The sequence below is a fragment of the Manacus vitellinus genome, unplaced genomic scaffold (assembly GCF_001715985.3).
Source record: "Manacus vitellinus isolate BGI_N305 unplaced genomic scaffold, ASM171598v3 scaffold_10_pilon, whole genome shotgun sequence".
Lineage (NCBI taxonomy): Eukaryota > Metazoa > Chordata > Aves > Passeriformes > Pipridae > Manacus > Manacus vitellinus.
In genome coordinates this window covers 6,154,787-6,176,595 of record NW_021938838.1, presented here as the reverse complement: position 1 = coordinate 6,176,595, position 21,809 = coordinate 6,154,787, and the positions used below count along the sequence as shown (strand labels likewise).

Genomic DNA, 21,809 nt, shown 5'->3' with positions numbered 1-21,809 from the left:
GTGCAGGGAGGCGTACAACCTCGTCAGGGACGATGCCACCGAGGTGAACTGGTAGGTGGCCCCCCCCGGCGTCCCCCCGGACAGGCACCGGTGCGCTGCGATTCCTCGTCTTCCCTCCCCGCTCCCCAAAGGGTGACTTTTACAGACCTTTCCTCCTTCTCCTCTCCCCCTCTTCCTAAAGGATGGAGTTTTTTTACAGTATATTCTTTCCCATCTCCTCGTTTCCCTTCCTGAAGGCTGTTAAATGTATTATTCGCCTTCCCTTCCCCCATTCCGAAGGGAGACTTTTAAACGTGCTATTCCCCTTCCCTTTCCCCTATCCCATAAAAGGTGACTTTTAACTGTATTATTCCCCTTCTCTTTTCCCTTCTCAAAGGGTGACGTTTAAGTACAACGGCTCTACAATCGTCCCTGGAGACCAAGGGGTAGACTATGAAACCTTTAAAAGGAAGTGCACAGGTAAGCTCCGTATCCATTGCTTTGGCCATGACCGTCCTTCGTGCTGCCTGGTGCGAGGGGGGAAAGGATGGGAGAAAACTCGGGCAAACTGGAATTAGTGCTTCTGCTTCCCCGTGCCTGCCCTGTCCTGTGCCATCGGGTTTCCCCACAGAGTGCAACTCCCTCGAGTCCATAGTCCAGCCGGTCCTTTGTCTCACCCTTAGACTTAAGGTCCTTTGGGCTTTTCTCCCCCCTCTTTGCACAATGTTTCAGTGCTTCTTGGTTATAAACAAGATAAAACACTCGATAAGGAACGGTCTCTGTGTTTGACACTGCAGTTTCAGAGCAAAACCGACTGGTTTTGTGGCTGCAAAGATGCTGTCATACAGATCGTTGGGAAGGAAATCCTTCCGAAATTCTTCTGAAATTCATAGAGCTAAAGTAACTGCAAGTAGAAGGCTTGCTCGGAGTTTTTGAGTTCATGAGACCTGAGAAGAGGGTGGGTATTGCAAAGATCGGCTCCAACAGCACAGCCCTGGAAACAATTGTAGATGTGGTTGCACAACCGCAACTGTTGCGGCTCCAGGTTTAAACGTGGCAGTTGATTGTTGAACTGTTGGTCGTAGAACGTTAAAAGGAGGAGCAACGCCTGGGGAAAACAGAAGTAGATGAATATTTAATTTCATCTGATCGTGACATTTGATGAGTTTTGCAAAAGCGGGTTTTGATTTTTATCTCAAATTTCCTCCTATCTTGGCTGCTATTTAACAATGACACCAAGTGATGTGAGATATGAAGTGCCTGTAACTAGTACTGAGCTATACTTAAGCCTTCCTCACTCACCCAGTTACTCTACAATCAAGTATTGTGGTTAACCTGTATTTTAGGATGATGTGATTGTGCAGTGAAGGAATTGTGTGTTGAGCAGTCTCTGCCTTTCTGGGGACACCATATTCAGTCCCATAGCCGTGGAAACACCAGTGCCTGTGCATTGGTCTGAGTCCCAGGGCTTGGCTGTGCTTTATTGAGCTGAAGGAGAGAACTTCCAGGAACTTAACCGAGGGCGGGACTGGTCTGATCAGTCAATAAATATCATAGGAGAAAAGTACATTTGAGTCCTTGGAAAGCAGCCATGAATCAAGATAGTTTAGACTGCTCTGCTACGACTTTGGCAGTGGGGTCTTACTGGGATTAACGCAGCCACTCCATTCCAGATGTTCTGGAGAGCTTTGCAGGGAAAACTTTCAAAACTGAGAAAGACCTTGTTGTAGTTGATGTCAGAGGAGCTGATATCCTGCAGTGAAGAAACTCCTTCCCACTCAACTCTTCTTCATGGACAGCAGAAGGGAAAAAGCAATTACCTGACACATGGGGATGCCCAGGGCTCAGCACTTTGGAAGTTCTTGCCAGTGGTTAGTAGTTTTCTTGGGAGGTCAATGACTTCAGTATCTGAGCCCCATGTTCTCTGTCTCCTCTTGTGGCCAACACAACTGAGCATCTCCAGCACCTCCAGATATCTGAGTCTTGCAGAGGAGAGAGGAGCCTTCCCCGTGTATTCTCTCTTCCTGCCTTTACAGAGTCCATGTCTTTCTTTTGTCTGAGTTGATTTTTAACATTTTGTCTGGATGGCACCCTCTCAAGAACTTCCTCTCCTCCCTTTTGTAGCAAAGAGAATCCATTTAGCGAGTGGCTGAGCAGGCAAGAGGGGCTTTGGCAGAGCACAGGCACCGTTTGGGCTGGGTGGGATGACAACTAATGGAGGCACATATTGCACTTGGGAGTTTGGCCCGTTCTGTGTTCTCACCATGGCTGGCATGTGCCAAACCTGTATTTATAAACAGGGTATTCAAACAGACAGAGCTTAAGGAAATCTTGTTTTACACCAGCAAAGTGCCAAACTGGCCCCAGTACTGAGGCATTTTTACAGAAAAATAAAGGAAGTTTTGTATATTTTATAAATAAGCACGGTAAGGGAAGCGGCGCTGTGGGGTAGGCTGTGCCCTATTGTTAGCCTTTAATGGGGAGCTAAATCCCTTATAGCTGCTCCACTGCTCCCTTTCCCTGTTCCTTCTTTCCCTCTCCCTTAGCACGCAGCTGGAGGGCTGTTCCTTGGCAGACCAGGGCCAAGAGGTTGTCCTCAGACCTAACTCACAGCACAGTTGCTGGAGGCTTAAGGAGTGAGGCAAATTCAGGCACCTGGTCCTTGCCTGAGAGCTGGAAAGGATCTTCCTCCACCCACGAATTATGGTGCAGCAGTTGGGGAAGGAGGAAATGGAAGTTTTGGAGCCTCCATCTGTGCAGCAAACCTTCACCTGGCCTGCTAGACAGAGTCAGAAATCAAGCCTTGTGCCAGCAGCGAAGTTGCAGCTTTGCTTCCCATCTGGAAGAAAGGTGCCAAATGTTGCCATGAAGTAGAGCTGGTTGGAGTATTTCTACTGAAATAAAGTCTGTAGAGAAGAGTAGGAAGGGATGGGAAGAGCTGCTAAATATTATTCCTTCCTATCGCTATGTCTCTTCCCTCCTGGTCTCTTACATTTTGCTGGAGGGGAGAAGAGCTGCTATCAAAGCAAACAGCTTCAGAAAATATGACTAAAAGATTAAAAAAACTGTTATCAGAATAAACTTTCCTGTTTTATGAAAACCACTGCCCTGAAAGCCACAAAGTGCTGCAGCTGCCTGTGGTAGAAGCTGAGCACAATTTGGTGGTTGAAGGTGGGAGCTGGAGCTGGGATTGAAAACCTCACTGTGCAAAGAGTCACCATCAGAGCTTGCTCTGTTCTGCTTTCTGAACCAGCTACCTCAGTGTCATTCTGAGCTGCAAACATCTGAGTCCCTGCTTTCTTTAATAACCATTCTCATTAAAAGCACCTTCGTACACATTGCTGCCCTCCAGGGCACTGAGTGATGGTGCAGATGGGTCAGTGTGTGCTAATTTGTGTGGCTCTGAGACCAAGAAGGGTTTTTGTACCACTCTGGGAAACATTTGCCTGTGGTGGATGTCCTGCCTTGTGCAGTGGCAGGGGTTAGGGAGGGCTGGAGGGGGCTGTTGGTGGCAGGGTTGTATTTTTGCTTTTCCTCCCCCTCATCCATAACCCTTTTCATGCCCAGCCCATTGCTGATTCTGCAAACCTCCTCAGGGAATGAGAGCGTTGAGGACAAAGGGAAAAGCAAGAGACTGAAATTGCTTCTTTTTGAAGGAAGTAACAGTTCAAAGAGGCCATGTTAGGGACCAGCCCTGCACACCTCCAGCCCTGCACACCTCAGCCACACTCTGTGGCTGCTGCTGGAGGAACACACAGAGAGGTGCTGAGCTTCTGGGGTGGTGAGGCCAGGAACTGCTACTGCACCCAGTGTTCCTGCTGTTGGTTTCATTGTTCCACTGCTCTGCTCTCAGAAACGTGTTGCACATCAGACCTACACGTCACATATCCTGGGGTGGAGGCTTTTTGTTTCTGAACTCTTTACTAAGCTTTGTGTTCTAGGAGAGAAGTTTAAGTGCATCATCAAACTGTCATCCTTTTCCCATCCTCCTGTTTGGAGACAGCAGTAGCCCCTCTTACAGGAAGGAAACCTGGATAGAAAATCTCCTTCAGTGCCCTTTTGTTCAGGGTCCCAGGGCGATGCTGAACCCTGGACTTTTGTGTGTCAGTCGCTGTCGTGCTGTTGCTGTCAAGGCCTGTGTCAGTCACTACACACTGGCTGAGAGGAAGTAGACTCTGCTCTAGTGTCAGGCAGTGTCTCCTCTGTCCTCCAAAGACCACTCCCAGATGTGTGCACACCTGTCCTCCAGTCTAGCCCAAAATAAAGTCAAGGAGGTTGGTCTAACCCACTGGCACATCCTGCTGTGAGCAGCAGGTGGCTGCTCGTGGCTCTTCATCTTGCAGTCCTGACTAATGACCAACCTACGTGACTGTGTTTGTCTGATCCGAAGAGTCTGGAGATAAAAGTTGAGGACATTCATTGTGTCAGGGTTATTAAACACTCAGTGCAGACAACTCCTGTGTCTTGTGGCTAAGGACTGTTTCGGTTGGGCTTAAGAGCACAGATTACCCCTGCATTAAACAAAGATTTAATTCAAGGCTTCTGAGCCATTTTACTTCCCATTTACAGCTCTTGCCTCTGCAGATGGCGTGGGTCCAGACATAGCATTAATTTGGTGGTTAGTAGTACGTGCCATCAGTACACTTTGAAAAAAAACCAGAGCTGAGCTGGTGGATATGAAGCCAGAAACACAGATAAGAGTTGAAGGTTACTGTACAGAAGGATGTGAAGGTTTTGTGTTGCTCTTAATTTCAAAGTCTTATAACCCGGCTGGTGATGCTGTTGCTGAGAAGAGTAGAATGACTTAACAACTGAAATGAAACTTGTGTGTGTGTCAGTAGTACCTGAGTGCCCTGGACAGTTGTCTCAGGGCCTGTATTAGGAAGCAGCAGAGCATCGTCTCTGCCTGTGGTTTACTTTCATTTTTTTTTGAATGTGTGTTCTACCATTAAGCAACAGAGAGGCTGGAAGACTGTATTTCCTCCCCCCCCCCCATTCCATGCCATATGTGAACAGCTGTTTTCAATGCATCTCTGACAAAAGAAATAATGAGCCTTTTATTTGGAAAGCCCCAGTCCAGATAAATAATTGCAATGACAGCATGAAATGGGATAGTTATTCATGTGTCTGAAAAGATCAGGCCAAAACCACACTGTGCATTCAGCAGGAGGAAGAACTGAAAATCTTTGGTCTGAAATAAATACCCTATAAAATCATTTGGGGTTGACATAAAATATTAGGAAATAGAGTCAGCTCCTAATATAGTTCTTTTAGGCTTAGATCAATTGTCCCATAAAGCTTGGCCTGCATATAAAAATTTAGGAGCTAAGAGTTGAGAGACCACCAAAGTTCTGTTGGCACCTGAGGTTGTAGGAAAGATTTGTAAAAACACACGAGGACATATAATGAGATAGGTGCTTATCTGCATTTGGCTGCATCTTAAGTTGCTAAAATGGGCCTTGTAAATCAGTCTCCTACTGCTTTTAATTTTCCTCTTAAATGTTCATCTCTCCTGCTTTCCCTTAAAGGCTATTTAAAGGAAGACCTGGGGCCATGGGTGGCTTATGGGAATTTCATGCTGTGGCTGCAGCCTTCCCCTGCCCCTGTGCCCTCCCTGCTCTTGGCAGGGGCACAGTGATCTCCTGGCTGCCAGCTGGAGCCATGGCTGAGACTGTCCCTTGCTTATGGACAGGAGGTGGTTTTAGGGAATATTCTTATTGATCTCTGTGGGAGTAACTCCTCAGGTCAAGTTCTGCACTGACACAGTAACTCTGCCTTCAGTTTTGTGATGCTTAATTAAAATGGCATTGCTTTACCATCCTGCTGGGATGGGAGCAGGTAAAGAAGAGGGTTGTGCCTTATACCTGCTCCTTGTTTTGGGGCCTGCCTGGCCCTTAATTCTGGCCAACAAACACAATCATTCCTTCCTTAAGGGAAGGAGAACAAAGATGTGCTGGATCCCCTGTTTGGTCTCACTCTGCTCTCCCAGGTCAGGACAGAGAGACAACAGGGCCACTGTCACTGGGATAGCAGCAACTCATTGTGATGAAATGCTGCTGGTGGCTTCACTGGACCAGAGAAAGCCAGAGAAGTCAGTGTGGGGTCATCCCCCCCCTTCATTTGTGTTCCTGTACTCACGTCAGCCACCCTGAGTTCCATGGAGAAGGTTTGGTGCCACAGCCACAGCAAGCCCTGTGGTCATGGTCCTGGGGTCAAACACGTCAGATGACTTAATGAACATGTCATCATGGAGCAAGGCAGCACTGCAGAAGATATATGGGCTTCAGCACAGGGTTTAAGAGGGGAAAAAAACTGTAGTAAGAGGTAGGGAAGTTTTCTGTCTGCATTTCTAGCCATGGGGCTACAGGGGTGACTGATGAGGTAGAAAATTGACTAATTAATCTAAAATTAATCCAGTTGAAACAAACAAAATAAATCCTCATGAAACCTGCCACGTGCTCTCAGTAATTCATTGTTGGACAGAACACAAAAGCAGATCACTCCATCACCTGCCTTGCTGTATTTGACCTTGAGCCAGCAGGCAGGTGAAGCTGGGAGCAGTGGTTTTGTCCTGGCACGTCTCAGACCATCCAGAGCCCTAAGATAAGACCACGACAATTTGACAGTGTATTTCTTTCCTGCAGCTATTGTCTTTTACTGATGAGTCAGTGCATTTTAATCTAATGGGGAATTTTTCAGTACAGCTAAACCAAAGGGCTCGAGTGGATGGAAAAAAAGAACACCATCAAGGAAACCTCTGCAGCTTGGCATCAAGCTTTCTTGACAGCCAAGGGCATCTTAATCAGAATATTTGGAAAATTCTGCCTAGTGATAAATAAGGAGTTCACAGAGTAATATCAACTGATGCTCATTAAGACATTCATTTTGCTCCTCACTGTTTGTAGAGCCCTGTTGCTGTCCAGCCATAGTGAAGGGAGTAGTGGTATTAATGGAACTGACACTGTTCATTTCTGCTGTTTGTAACTTGTGAGATTTTCTCAAATAAAGCTGCTATTTCCGTTCTACCCAGATCTGTTTTTTGCTTCTCTCTGCCCTGAAATTCATGGCTCAGTGACTAGGAAGGGGGTTGCACAGCTCTAGGCAGGATTTCCTCTTTCAGAGGAAATCTACACTGTCTCTCTATGATTTGTTATGCTCTCCCTCACAGCCAACAAATTCCTAAAACCCCTGTAAGTGGTTTTGTGTGAGAAAGGGGGTGGTGCATGTTTATACCTTGAGATTTCTCAGGGAATTGGCACTGGTGACATTGATGGCTTCCAGCGTGGTGAGGTGATCTGGCAGGGTGGAACTGATTAACTGTGAAAGAGGAAACCTGGGAGTATGAAAGAACTTGCATTTTGATCCCCTTATCACTCTGAACATGCTTCAGACTAATTGTGAAACTCAACCACTTCTGCTCAGGGATTTTGACCTGCAGTTGGAGAGGCTTATACCCAGGCTGAGCTAGTGCTAAAAACCTCTACATCCATCCCTGATGCCCTTTTAGGAACAGACATGCTAATTGCTGAGGGCTCCAATTCACATTCCCTCTCAGCTTCATCTGAAAGGCTCCTCAGCTGCCACAATTCACACACTGGCACATCAAGTTAAAGCATCGCATTTTGGGGGTTTGTACTAAATACACTGGACTGAAAGTTGTGGCAGCTGAAGATGCTGCTCTGGTGGGGATATAACCCCCACGGGGACACAGGAGGAGGCAGCACCCAGCTGAGGTGGAACCCTTCAAGCCCCTGCAAGGGAACCAGCCCAGGGTAAATTCACCGCGATGGTGACTCAGAGCCCCACGTCCAACCCCAGGTGCTCACTAAACTTACTGGGACTGAACATGGTGAAGTAAGAGTTGCTCATACTCACTGAGGAGCAGGTTATCTAATGGATAAAAGCTGGAATTGCTGGGCTTGGCTCCCTTTGGTGTCACGGATCGAGCTGCTTTCAGGCAGGATGGGAAGGCACTGAAACTCTTCTGCTGAGAAGCAAATCCTGCTGCTGCCAGTGAGCTGTGGGTTCATGTCCAGCTGAAGTTATGCTGATAAATTCACAGAATCATAGAATCACAGAATTGTTGGGGTTGGAAGGGGCCTTAAAGATTGTCCAGTTCCAGCCCCCCTGCCATAGGTAGGAAACCTTCCACTAGACCAGGTTGCTCCAAGCCCTGTCCAGCCTGACCTTGAATGCTTCCAGGGATGGAGCATCCCTGGAACTTCCTTTCTGTGCTGCTATGAAAAAGCACTGCTTTTTCACATTCACTATGTTTTTCCATTATCTTTGTTATAAAGAGGCATAGTCCAGTCTTCAGGCTCTGTAACAGCCTTTGGTGGAAGGGGCAGGGATGAAAACTCTACAGACTCAAGGTGGAAAGTGAGGGGTCCGTGGTTAGGGCTGTGACACATCACAGTGTAGTAGAGGCCAGGACTTGATGACATTAAAGTGCCTTCCAGCCCTGTGTTCCCATAGGAGCCACAGAACAGTTCTGAGCAGAGTGTGGCCTCCTTTACTGTCAGCCCTGGAAAGCAAGGCTTTCTCATGGAGCTGTTAATTGTAACGTTAGGGGATTTACTGTCTCACTTCACCTTGGGTATTTCCTGGCTGTCGGTTCATTTATGGTTCTAATCAATCTTGGGAAGAGGATTTGCTGTCAGAAACAGGAGTCTCTACGTGCCTTTCTTGTACTCACCAGTAACAGGGTAACTGAGAGAGAAGTTTGTTTGCCTGCACTGTCAATACACGTCTTTCTCTCCTTCCAAAGATCCATCCGGATTTTTCCTTTGAATAAGATCTTTCTTTCTCTTTGTTTCAATTTTGAAATCTTCAGAGAAGCTCATTTTAAACACTGTACTGGCTCACACATACCTCTCCACCCATTTTCCAGTTTTCCTAATATTCCTCTGTTGGTGGCAAAAAAAAGATACAGAGAGAAGAAAATAGAGAGAGAATAGGTGGATTTTTTCAGACTTATAAAAGTGTTCTCTTTTATCAGGGGGAATTTCTCTTTACTCAGACCTTGGCAAATCAAAGTGTTAAAGAAGCTCTGAAATATGTCAGCTTGCAGAGAATATCACTCCTTTTTTTTTTTTTTTTTTTGCATTGGTCTCTAGCAGCTTATTTTCTGAGGATGAGCTATTAAGAGCTGCTTCTCCCCTATTCCCAAAGCTCCTGGGGCTGTCCTGAGCATTCATGGAGCGTGCTGGGATCAGGGATGGGATGTTGGCAGTCACTGTTACACCTGGAGCCTGATTTTCACCTGGCAAATAGTCAAGACAGCAACTCACTATAAAGCACTTTGAACTGGTCACAACAAGTGCAACTAGGATTGACGTGATTCTCAAACAGCACATTTGTTCTTCTGTTCTGAGTCATCTTATTTAAAAGGCCTTGAGTGACCTCTAGCAGATGAAGAAGCCATGATTAGGTGTATTCCATGATTGCACAACTGCCCATCTGCTCAGCTTTCTGCCCAATCCTGGTGGAAGGCTCCAAATCCCACATGGCTCCAAGGCTGGCCCTGTGATCAGGAAAGTGCCCAACTGCCCCTGTTGATGGGTCACCCTGCAATGGAGGAAGGAACTCCTCGAGATGAGAGTTTACAAAGTTTTCACACATATGGCCAGGCTAAATAACTCCAGTCTGCCATGACACAGCATAAACCAGCCATGAAACAAAGACCAGGACAGCTCTAAAATCCAATACTTTTCTCTCCAGGATTTCAGAAGGAGTAGAAAAACACATCTGGGAAAGTAATTGCAGAATTTTTCTTTTGCTCCTTCTTCTTCCCTCCTTCTTTTAAAACTTATACTACAAGTGAGCCAGAAATGTTGCTGAAGGGAAGGAGGGGAAAGGATCAGATTTGCACAATGGGCAGTTTCTGGGTAATGTTATAAAATGTGACCCTATTCCTGCTATCCTGTAAGAAACAGACGCTGGGAAATGACTTTCTTCCCTTCTTGACCAGTGACCTGCAGATAAATGATGTGACTGAATGTGGAACTGGGGTTAGCTCTGTGTTCTTGACCTGCCTGCTGACTGTATTTTAGCCATTTCCAGACTCACTGGCAGCAAAATAATGTGAGATGAGGTGCCTAGCACAGGCGGTTTCCTCCCAGTAACTCAGAGCAGCCCAAGAAGAGGCAGACCTAACTCAGGCAAAGCACACTTTGGAGGCAAAGGCTGTATGAGCAGAGCCCCCTGTTAACCCCAAATGCTGGCAGTGTAACATGGGATCAGTGCCTTGCCTTGGTCTTTGAGAGCAAGTCTCACCCTGGAAAGTGGCAAGGCAGGGAAGTCCTCTGGGTTTCACCATTTTATCCCTTTTGTCTCTGCAGATGATGTCCGATTGTTTGGCTTTGTCCGATTCACCACTGGCGATGCCATGAGCAAGAGAGTCAAGTTTGCCCTCATCACCTGGATTGGAGAGGATGTCAGTGGCCTGCAGAGAGCCAAAACTGGGACTGACAAGACTCTGGTCAAAGAAGTAGTACAGGTAACCTCATCCTTCTGCTCCCACCCGCCTGCTCTCGTCGTTGTCAGCTGTACAAACACCAGCAGGAGGGGAGAGAGGAGGAAGGACTGGATCATCCTTCAACTTAGTAGTTAATCCTTTAAAAAGAAGACAGTTTCCTATTGCCTGTCTTCCTACTAGGAAGGCTTAACATCTGCCCTTTGAGCACTCAGGCATAAAGAAGCACCTTTGAGCTTAAGGCACTCTTAACCATTTCATGAGGAGGGAATATGTGCACTCCCCTCCTCGTCACCACTAAGATGTTTCCCATCTCCTTCCTTGATATGGAAATAATATAATATTGAATGACAGAGAGCAATATTAACTTAAGAAGGTAAAATTAAACAGAAAAACCCACACCCTTGTTTAAACTTCCCTGGAGGCCTTTTGTCTCTGCACAGTGGACTCATGGACCTAATCAACCAAAGTCTGAAGTCCCTATCAGTGCCAATTAACTAATGGCTCTTTAATAGCTAACTAGGTTTGAATAGTCTTCTGTTTGGCTTTGGGTGTAGCAGGGAAAAGAGAAATGTGCTCGGTCCAATTGAGTGAGAACAAGCAACAGCCAGGGGAGAAGTGACTTGTGGAAAAGGCTGCACAGAACCATTGCTGAAACACTGACTGTAATGGAGGAGATGCTCATGTTTAACAAGTTTCCTCTGAAGAAGTATTCAAAGCAAGATTAGCTCTTTGAACTAAACATAGAGCCAGTTCACCAGTGCCCGAGAAATGATCTTGCTTATGCACTTGGAGAATGGGCTGATGATTAAATTAATCTCCCCCAATAACTGAGCTCTTGCCTATGTAAAGAAGTCTCCCAACAGAACACTGAAGGGTGAGAAAGAAGTCTCCCTCCAATTTTGGTGGTTTATGTGATACAGAAAATTATATTTAGATGAGAAGCATGAAGAATGTAATACATTCCTATCCTTTCAGAAGATAAGCACTGGTGATAAATGTTTCAGAATGTCAATGACAAAGAGGGGTCCAATCCGAAAAGAAACTTCCAGAATGACACCTGAGAGATAGGAAAGCAAGTCTCTGTTCATGGGAAGCAGCTGAAACAGTGTAATTGTAGCTGAAGATTAAATTATAGAGTACTAATGAATGACTCTTATATGAGTCACTAAGCCCAAGATTTTTTCTAAATCTGTTTAGACAATGTATTCCTGTTGAGTTGAATTGCATTCCTGAGCTCTGTGCTAAGATCTGTCCCTCAGGTCTGTTACATATAATTTGCAATTTCACTTGTTTCATCTTTGATTAGTAGTCTGTACGAGTTAATAATCTGGTGGAACATTAACCACTCTTGGCTGTTACTTAAAAGCTTTCATATTCCAATTAGTCTGTACTAAAAGATACAAACCCAATACAACTGGTGCTTAATACACTTTTACTGAGCAACCTTGTCCATAACCCCCTGCAAAGCACTTCTGAATGTCATGGCCATGGTGATCTCCTGGCCAGAAGAAATTATCTTGACAATTGTTTTGCATAGTTCTACATGTGCAACTGAATCCCTCTGAGTAGACTGGGATAAAAGCAGAACTGTTTTCTTCTTTTTATGCACATGACCTTGCAGATTGTCAAAATAAAAAAGGACAAAAAAGTCCACCTGAAATTTAGTGGAGGGATTTTATCCCTGAGCTATTTCATGCTTACTAATTCTCTTGACCTTCAGGTACCTTCTCAGTATTCTGATTTTTACAGGGGTTATTTTATGGTATGAGTTATTCATAGAAAAATGCAGTTGGTTTTTTGCTGTAATGATAAAGTACAAATCTGAGTCAGTGTTGGTTCATCATTTGGAATAAGTAGTGCCCTAAAGTGGGAATATTTTCTTAACAAACCCTGAAGGGAATGTGGGCTGTTGCTGCAGTCTGACTCTCTGCAGGCCCCCTGTGTGCCATGGCTCTCCTTCCAAAGGAGGGTGGCACAAGGAGGCTTTTTGTACAGCCTTGGTTTTGTGATCTACAGAAGGGATAGGCTGGGACTCTAGAACAATTTTTGGAAGCCCTCAGTGAAACCTGAAGGGCTCTCACTATCTTGTGATATTTGCCAAAGCAACTGTGGGTCTTTATTTAAGACTGAGGCTGCAGTTGAGGGGATTCCTGCTTTGTATCCTCTGCTGTGCTGTGGGTGCGTTGCTGAGCTCTGGCTGAGCTCTGCTCAGAGCTGAGCAAACACCAATAAATGTTGTTCTTTACCAAGACACTCAAAGTGAAAGACAGTCAGTGCAAGCACCGCCTGCGAGCACAACCCACCCCAACCCACGGCGGTGCCTCTGCGGGATAAAGAGTGTTCCCACATGGGGACTGTTAACAGCCTCCTGGAAGCACCTGCCACACGGAAAACACAAGGGATATTAAGTGGTGAAGAGTAGATTATGGGCTTCTGAACAAAAGGATGAACTATCACAAAGCAGGGAGAGGAGCTGGCCTGCCCTCGCTTTTGTGTTCCTCCCTTGGAAGGGGGAGCAGGTGCTGGGAAATCTCTAGGGAGGTGGCTGGGGAAGCAGTGCTGATAGCAAGTGCAGGAGGTTGCCAGAAAATCTCTCAGGAAGAAAGGACAATTGATTTTTAGCTGTAATAACTGTAAAATTACAGGGATGTATCTCATCTGGTGCAAATAGCCATAGTTCTGATCTGTACTAGCTGAGAATCAGCTCTTTTGGCTTATTTGGACCTATCCTTATTCCCTCTTTAATGTTATTGGAAAATGGGGTTTGCATTTATTGTATTTCTTTTGGACTGTAGAAAAATGCATTTAAGGAACATTCTGTAGCTTTTTTTTTCTCTTTTCCACTGATATTTATTTTCCATCCTTTCTTCTTTAACTCAGCTGGAAATCTTGGATCAAGCCTGCAATCTGGTCCAAGTAGTTCAGCTGAGAGCAGGTTAGAAGTAAGGCCAGGATGGGGAACGAGTATTTATCTGTATCTTCTTAAGAGTCTAGCTAAGAATTAATGCGTGGTGACTGCTGCTTAAATGGAGACATGGAGTAGGGTGATGCAGTATTCCATCTTTTATCCACTGAGCTTCTGTCCAGGCCAAGGACAAACCCAGGGGTGACAGAAGTTGCACACAACATCCTGTGCTTTTCAGACTGTTGCTTAAGATGTTTGGGAGTTAATTTCTGAGGTACAGGCTAACCCTACATCTAGAATGATCTGAGCAGCTGAGAGCCTCATGCAACAGTAAGTCAGGATGACTTCAGCTCCAAGGCTGCATCTATTTGTCATCATCAACAGCAGTGTGTCTCACCTTGTGCAGATGTGCATGGACAGCCACAGCATTTGTGTCCTCTGCACAGCTGCAGTTTGGTCACTGCGACACCAAGGTTGTACCAGCTGCCAGGAGAGACCCCCTCAGTGGAAGGGCCTTGGGCATATATTCTACTTGGCTAAAAAGATCATCTATGGTCTTGAATTCATGTTTTGCGTCCCTAACAGTAAGAATGGTTCTGTCTTTATGTGCACAAGCTGTGGCTCATTCAGCCTTTGCACAAATCCATCCAGGAGACTCTCTGTGCTCTGAGGGCTGTTGTTTTGACCTCTTTTATCCCAGAGGCCCAGGTGGAACAGGTCAGTCAGCTCAAACCCAGAAATCAAGGCTATTGTGAGCTGTTTGATGTGGCTGAGAATGGCAGCCAGCACGAGGTTCAGCTCAGCCATAAAAATTCCTGCAAGGTGGAACCTGACAGTGGTGGGGTTTAAATACAGGAGCATCAAACCTTCTCGTGAAGGGCCCTGTTTATTCTGAGGAGAGGCAGAGGGATGATGTTCTTTGAGCAAGGACAAGCCCAGGCACAGGGATTGTGGGGCTGGGAGTGGCACCCAGTGCTGAAGTGGGATGGTTTGGATGTAAATGTTCAAGAACTGAAAACAGGACTTGGTTTCCCTCTGAGTGAACTTCCTCTCCATGAACTTGTTGCCCTTCATGACTGCATTTCCTACCAGGACATTTTAACCCTTCTTTAAGCAGCACTGAGGTCTTTCTCCTGACAGGACTGAATTCCTGTCCTGCAGGGCTGTCTCAGCAAAGGAACTGCCCAACCTTTACCAGTTTGTCTTATTTTCCATGGATTTTGACTCTTCTCTGTTTTCATCAGCATTCCTTCCCCCACAAAGTCATATGCTCTATTATTTGCTTAAATATTCAGGGTAAAACAGCTCTGTTTCTGTGAGCAAATACTCGTGGCATTTCATTCATTATTATTTTTGGTGAGGAATTTGCCTGGTTTTCATGATGTCAACAAGTCTTCTGAGTTCCTGCTTTAGAGCTCATGGCCAGATCTTTCCTTGCCCACCTTTCCCTTGTCCTCTGGCTTCCTCACTGCACTGATGCTGGAGCCTCATGAGGGTGGACCCACTTTTGGGGTCACTGTCCCTGGTCTCGGGGCGGATACAACACATAGAACTCCACATGTGTGCTTTAGGTTCCTCATGTCAGTACAGAGGTCTAAACAGAAGGTGGTTTAATAACTTTGTTAGAGGCAGTCAGGAAATCAAACTGACAGGGTAACAGCCACATCATGGTGGCTTTGAGAGTCTTTCTCATGAGGGTGAGTGAGATCCTGCTGGGAAAGCAAATGAAATTCTCCTTTTTGACTGTTTTTCCTGTTCTGGTTTACTGTAATGACCATACCAAATGGGTATGGATTAACAAGAACTACTAGTCTGAGTCTAGAGAAGGTGGTAACTTTTAAAGTAACTTTTTCAGGCCAGAATCAGCAGCTGCTCATCACCCCACATCTGACACACAGCCCTGTGACTTTTCCAGTGGGATGCAGCACAGACAGGGAGAATTTGCAGATCAGCTGAAATGTAGTTTCCCATTGCTGAGAGATGTGTTTGCCAGAAGTTTGGGCTGGCTTCTCCCAGTGGCTGGAACTGGTCCATGTGAAAATTGGCAGGGAGTAAATGTGAAGAGAGGGTTTTTAGTGGTAGCTTGGAGCCTGAGGGCTGAGTGCAGGACCAGCTCTGGTGCAGCCTGAGCAGTGTGGGGCAGTGGGACTGTACTGCTGCAGGTACTTGGCACTTCACAGCACTTCTGGTACTCAGAGAAGCCCTGCCAGGACTTATCTCTGCTGCAGCCACAGGACATGTCCTTTCTTCCCCATGACCCCAGGTCTGGGATCACACCAGACTGGAAAAGAAACATGGGACATGCACTGAAAATAAGATGACCAGTGGATGGGACTCGTGACATTAAGCACAGTAGAACTGAGGATTCTGAATATCAAGCTACAAGCCCCAATGTAAATAATAATGTCAAGAAGCTTCTCTGGCACTACCTGGCACCATCCCCAGCTGCTGAGAACCCAAGTGTCTGTAGATGATACAAGGATTTTCCTTTTGGCTTCAGGCCTACCCATGCTGGGATTTATAAGAGCCTCTGCAGACCAATATCTGCACCACACAGATTTTCCCTTGGGCACTTTAGGGAAATTTTATGGCCCATATGCTAAACATTCAGAGCTTGGAATAGGAATAAAATCTACTCCACCTTTTTTTATCCCCCTTAGATTTGGCTGGAAGGGAAGGACTGAGCTTGCTGCACAAATTTCATGCTTCCCAGGGAGAGATTTAGGTTCACTTTTTGCAATCCAGCCTTGCATGGTTTGAGCTCTTTTAGTCTATAGTGTCTTGTGGAGGTTGATCCAGGGGATTGGATTGCAAAATTGTGACCCTCTGCTATTCAGGCACAAAATGAAGCACATGCCCAGGTGTACTGAAGAACCATGAGCAAATCTTCCTCTGTTCAATGATTTGAGAGGCACAGCAGAGAGACTGTGGTCACTGTTGTGTTGTGAGAGTGATAAAGATAAATGGCATCATTGTTTTTGTTATCTGTAGGCTGCTGGTGACTGGGGTGAATACAAAGGCAAGAATTCACTGTCAGAGCTTGCTGTGGTTGTAAAAAGCTTGGGGATGGGGGGAGGAGAGGAGAAAAGGAAGTGGAGGATGTAAAATGAAGACACATGTCAGCAAATCAAGGGCCCAAGCATCAGAGTGATGCACTGTGCCTTAGGCAGCTGTAACCCCTCTGGTTCTCCTGAAAGGCATTAGATACTGGTATGATGAGAGAAGAGGGAGCAGGGACTTTCCCCAGCCCAGTCTCTTAAAGGCAGAAAGAATATCTGGTGGCAGGCCAGCAATCTGGCTGAAGTGGGATCCTGTTGGCATTGCTTTGAGCCACTGGGAGCTGGGATTTCTCCCTGTGCCTTGCAGGAGCTGGTGTGCTGTGATCAGTTATTTATAATTGCAGATGACAGTCAAATACTAAATACAGCCCATTGCCTTGCCTAGCCAACATCAGACCCAATTAAATCAGTTGGGAGTAGCTTTACATTCTGGAAGCTTCAGTGGGGACAAAAAAGAGGGAACTCTGGATAAGATGGCCCTTGGCTGAAAAGTGCTGCTGTTGGTCACGGGTGCCCAATCTCTGGACCTGAGAGCTGTAGTCCCTGCTGTCCCCCTGCCCTGATGACACAGGAGGTAGGCCCAGCTGTCTCTAAAGTATTCACAAAGTGCCTCCCTTCACCTCAGGATTTGCACCCTGAGCAGAAGCTCAACCCCAAAGAGCTCAGACAGTAAATTCAGAGTGATGAGGGAGGCTGTGGCTGGAGAAGGGTCAAGCAGGATATTGAAATCAGAAGTTCCAGGCAGCAAACTCTCCAGAGCACTTTCTCCCCTGGGGGTCAGGCCTGGGGAGACACCGTGGTGGGTAAGAGCTGGTGCAAAGAACCAAGGAGGACCCTAACAGAATGGAATAAAGCTAAGAGTTATTAATAGCAATGACCCAGATTGTGCTCTGAGGGTACAAATCTGGCACAAGAGGTGGCCCAGTCAGCTAAGAGGATATTTAAGAGTGGCTAGGAGCAGAACCCATCTGGCCACTGCTAGGGGGAAATTGCTCAATCCTTGCAAGGTGTCTTGGTGGTACTGATGTGAAATTGTGGCTCATGCCCACAGATCATCTCCCAGGAATCATCTGGATAAGTGTCTAGTTGAGAAGACATCTGAGTAATTGTAAATACTTCGTGGCACACATAATTTAGTTCTCCTCTGTTCAGGCATGAGCACACTTGCAGTTTGAACTTCAGAATCAGCTGGATTCTGCAGAGTGGGCATTGAAGTAAACCCTCCCCTCTTCTATAAATACACACACTTTTCATGGAATCCCTCTTGGAAATGATTTTATGGGCCTGCCTCAGTTCTCACTAAAGTTAGGGCAAAGACTTGCACTGAACTCAGGTAGTCCTGGATAATCTTCCCGAGGTGAAGGAAATTTGTTAAACCTGGTAGCACATAGAAAAGGAATTGAAAAGGCTCAGCTCCAAACTCATGTAGATAGCACACCTCGGTGAGCATCAAATCACTGAAAAAATCTTTGGTTTGGTCTTAGCAAGAGCTGAGCTTTGCAGAGATCTCACCCAGGAGAGTTTGGAAGTAGGACACTTGTGAGCATGACCAAACCTGATGGTTTGGGCAGTTCGCCTCTCTATTTCCCATCTCAAAAAAAAAAAAGGGATTTTTTCTTTTCTCTAAAAAGCAATGTCTTTCCCATTTTCCCTGAACTCTGCCAAGACGTGGAGGAGTGCCTGTAATGTTTGCCTGCCCCCAGAGCACAAAAGCCGACCACTGAGGCGCAGAGCAAATGGCTCTGTGAAGGGGTTGTTATTTCTGGGGACTCTGTGTGGCTGCTGATCAGCCAAGCAGAGCAGACAAGGCTCCCGCGGCTGCTCTGAGCTTCCTCCCCCCAGCAGCTCTCCGGGAGCGAGGATTTCCTACAGTGTGAAACAGGATCAGCCGCAGCCCGGGAGACTGGCGTGGGGGAGGGAGCTGTTTTCCTCTCCCTTCCATTTCTTCCACCGCATGAAAGAGGTGCTGAGGCTCTTTCAAGCTGAATCCTCCTCCACCCCCTCCTTTACCCGGCTCTGATCCCAAACTGAGACCCTTGAGACGCTGCCAAATAAAGAACTCTCCCATGGTTTAGAGTCTGAAGCCAATTAGAACCCCCCTCCACGGCTGTGCCAGGGCTGTCCCAGTGCCAGGGAGACCCGGACAAGATGAGTGCTGCTCTCTCAGAGCATCGCCTCTTTCTCCCAGGCAGAGTCCACCACCCTTCTGGGCACCCACTGCCTAGGGAGCCAGGCATTGCAGCTTTCCTGAGGCATTGCAGCAGGGCTGTTGGGATTTTAATTCATATTTTTTGGTCGAGTGCAAGGGATGCTTGTGTTTGTCACGCTGTGTAAAACCCCTGTGGGTTGGGGGAAGGGAGGCTCATGCAATGTTCTCAGTTGTGGTTAGGAAGGGAAGGAAAATGCTAAAGCAAGAAGCAAATAGCATGTTTGCTGAAATGTCTGTGCACACACATGGATGCCAGCCTTGCTGTGAGGCAAGGGAACAAATCCCTGTCTGAGGTGACACTGCCCTGACAAGCACCCTAAAGACACCATGGGATCCCATTCTACTCCCAGAAAGGTTTTCTCTGTTCACAACCTCCCACCCCAGAGCTGCCTGGGGCTTGCCTGGCTCCCAGAAGCTGCAGAGAGCTCTCAAGCAGCGAGATAACTGCCCTGCAGTGCACAAGTGTATTCATAAAGCCTGTCCTCAAAGGTCACTTTGGATCATTAAACCACAGAGCATAGTGGAGCCCTTTAACAACAGCAGCAGCCTGTCTGGTACAATGTCTTGGGTCTGGCCACGATGTGTGTTGGACAGTTGAGAGGAGAAGGCAGTAAATCTATGGATTTACTTGCTCCTGGTACCATCTGTGTGTTGCTCAATCTTTAATTGAAGCATCCTCCCCTCAGTGGCAGAGTGTGACACCGTGGTGTACTCTATTCTGTGTAGCACTGTTCTTTTTTTAGGAGAAGGGGTCCTAAAAAGGGCACAGAGAGGATTAGTGACTTGCCCAAGATTATGCTGAGGGTCAGTGGTGGTTAGGAGGTCAACAATTTTGAGTGTTTTACTTCACATACTGCTTAGGAAACTCAACCTAACCTGGCCTGTGCATTTATCACGTGGAAGAGCTGTGGCACAGGGCAGGATTGGGTCTTGCAGTTGGTGACTGTAGAAGTAGACAAATAAAATTTTTCCAGGTTAAGTCTTGGGTTTTCCCTTCACTAGTCCTCTGTCTCATCCTCAGCTTTCTACTTATCATCCCCACCACAGGAGATCAGGCCATGCAGCTCACACAGCCCTGGAAGCTGCATAACCCATCTTCATTCAGCTCTTTAGACAATTATCCCCCTTTTTTAACAGGCTTTTTCTTTATCTCTTGCAGAACTTTGCCAAAGAATTTGTGATCAGTGACCACAAAGAGCTGGATGAGGATTACATCAAGAACGAGCTGAAGAAAGCAGGGGGGGCTAATTATGATGCACAGACTGAGTAAACACGTGAACCTCCTGGCACCATCACCTGGATCTCAAAAGGGAGGGGAAAGGCACAACAAACTAACACAACTGAGAGATGAGGCAACTGAAATCCCCAGCTTTCTGTGGCTGCACCTAAGAACTCCCTTTTTTCCATACAGTGGACTTTTATTTTTCATTTCGTCTCATTAAACATCCCTCTCTAGGCTTCTGTTTTTCTTTTTTCTGCACTTTTTTTTACTCATAACTCTGTCCATGTTCTTGCATCTGTGGAATTTAGGTTCTGCTTTGGTCCTATTCAGCCCTGTGTTTGTAGAGGCTTGCCACTGTGTCCTTCTTCATGTCTGCGGGTTTTAGTTGGGCTCAACCTGGTCTCTGAAGGAAGAAAGTTTTGGGGGAGTTCTGAACATCAATTATTTTAATTTTTGAAAAAATTTGTTCTCACTGATATTCTTGGGAATAATATTTTTTTGCTGTTCTAGGCTCAGATCAGCTTGAGTTGACTTCCCTCAAACTTTGATTAAATCATCTAAGCTTGAATGTCCAGCTGAGACATATAACAGCTTAAACAACAAAGTGAACAAACATAGAAATTCTGTGACTCCTAATAATGGGAATAAATTTGCCTTAAACATTGCTTGACAGTTGCTATGATATGTGCTGCATCTCTACCCCTCCCTCTTAAAATTAAGATCCACCATGATCCGAAAGTGAGGGTTTTGTTGCTTTTTTGGAGGTATCATGGCACAGTAAACTGAGGGGCTTAGAAATGTCTGGACACTTGGTCACTATTTTGTGTACGTTGGTCTCTGGGTTTGTATTTGACTTTCCTAACTCTGGGGCTCAGGAGGTGAAACTGGAATGCATAGATTTCCTTTTTAAATGATGTCTGCAAAAATAGCAGCAGCTGAATCCTTCTCTGCCCATGTCCCCCCTGGTTATTTTGCAGTTAAACACAACATCCTCAGTTATTTGGGGCCTTTGACAGTGTAACCATCCTGCAGCTGGGACCAAGGGATGGAGCAGGGCAGCTCTGTCCCAGCTGGGATGAAACATTCAACATCAGAGGCCCAGAGAGAACCTGGGCACAGTTTGGTACCAAACTGTTTGTTTGGGGGCTTCTTTGTATGGCTTTTTTTTTTTTCCATCAAAGATTACTGTCCCCAGAATTATGTGTTGGGAGAAACTGTGGGGCTTGGGAGTCAGTGCTATAAACCCATTCCAGAAATAAATGTTTTTCAAGAACACTTCTCAGTGACTCTGTTGTTCTTTTACCTTCCCTGCAACAACAAGCCTATATTTAGGAGGTCTCTTAATCTCTGGTGTAAAGCTTTGAGCTCCTGCAATCTTAGGGGCTATTAGGAGAATTAAACACTGGCTTAAATGTAAAATGATCCTGGTGCCTGCAGCCCTTGTCTGCTCATCTCCCCTCCCAGAGGCACAGGTGGTGACCACAGTGCATCTGACACACTTTTGGTTCAGCAGCTCTACATTTAAATTTCCAGCACCAAAACGCCAAGTGGGAATTGTAATTAGGTCAAAGAGAATTTCACACCCAGAGAAAATAAACGTAGAGAGGTCAGGAACAGATTTGGGAACAAGAACAACACTTTCAGACTGAGGTTCTGCAGCTTCCTGCACAGGGTTACGTGAGGCATTACAATTCTGGACTGAACTTAATCAAACTTGCCCTGAAAGAAGGGAAATGGTTATTTTTTACATGACTGACAGTAGACAGAGGCATAACTAATGGGAAGGAGCCTTACAGAGAGCTTGTGATGCTCTGAAGCTTTGCCTTACTGGTTCAGTGGTCACAATAAACTTTTATTTGACAGTTTGTGGCACAGAGACAACAATCTCAGCCTGGTCTTGAAGCCTGGCAGCACCATTGCAAGGAATTCATCAGCACCAGCTGTGGTGGGGGCTCAAG

General features: G+C 46.1%; 1 protein-coding gene across 1 annotated transcript in view; it reads left to right on the top strand.

Annotated features, from left to right (window-relative positions):
* COTL1 (coactosin like F-actin binding protein 1) overlaps window positions 1-21,126 on the top strand; it is a 22,037-nt gene extending 911 nt beyond the window's left edge. The window contains exons 2-5 of the mRNA XM_008925088.3: window positions 7-51; window positions 377-459; window positions 10,320-10,477; window positions 19,789-21,126. Of these exons, the coding sequence (XP_008923336.2) occupies window positions 7-51; window positions 377-459; window positions 10,320-10,477; window positions 19,789-19,899 (397 nt within the window). The 3' untranslated portion in view covers window positions 19,900-21,126. The remainder of the gene's footprint in view (window positions 1-6; window positions 52-376; window positions 460-10,319; window positions 10,478-19,788) is intronic.
* Window positions 21,127-21,809: the final 683 nt, after the last annotated feature.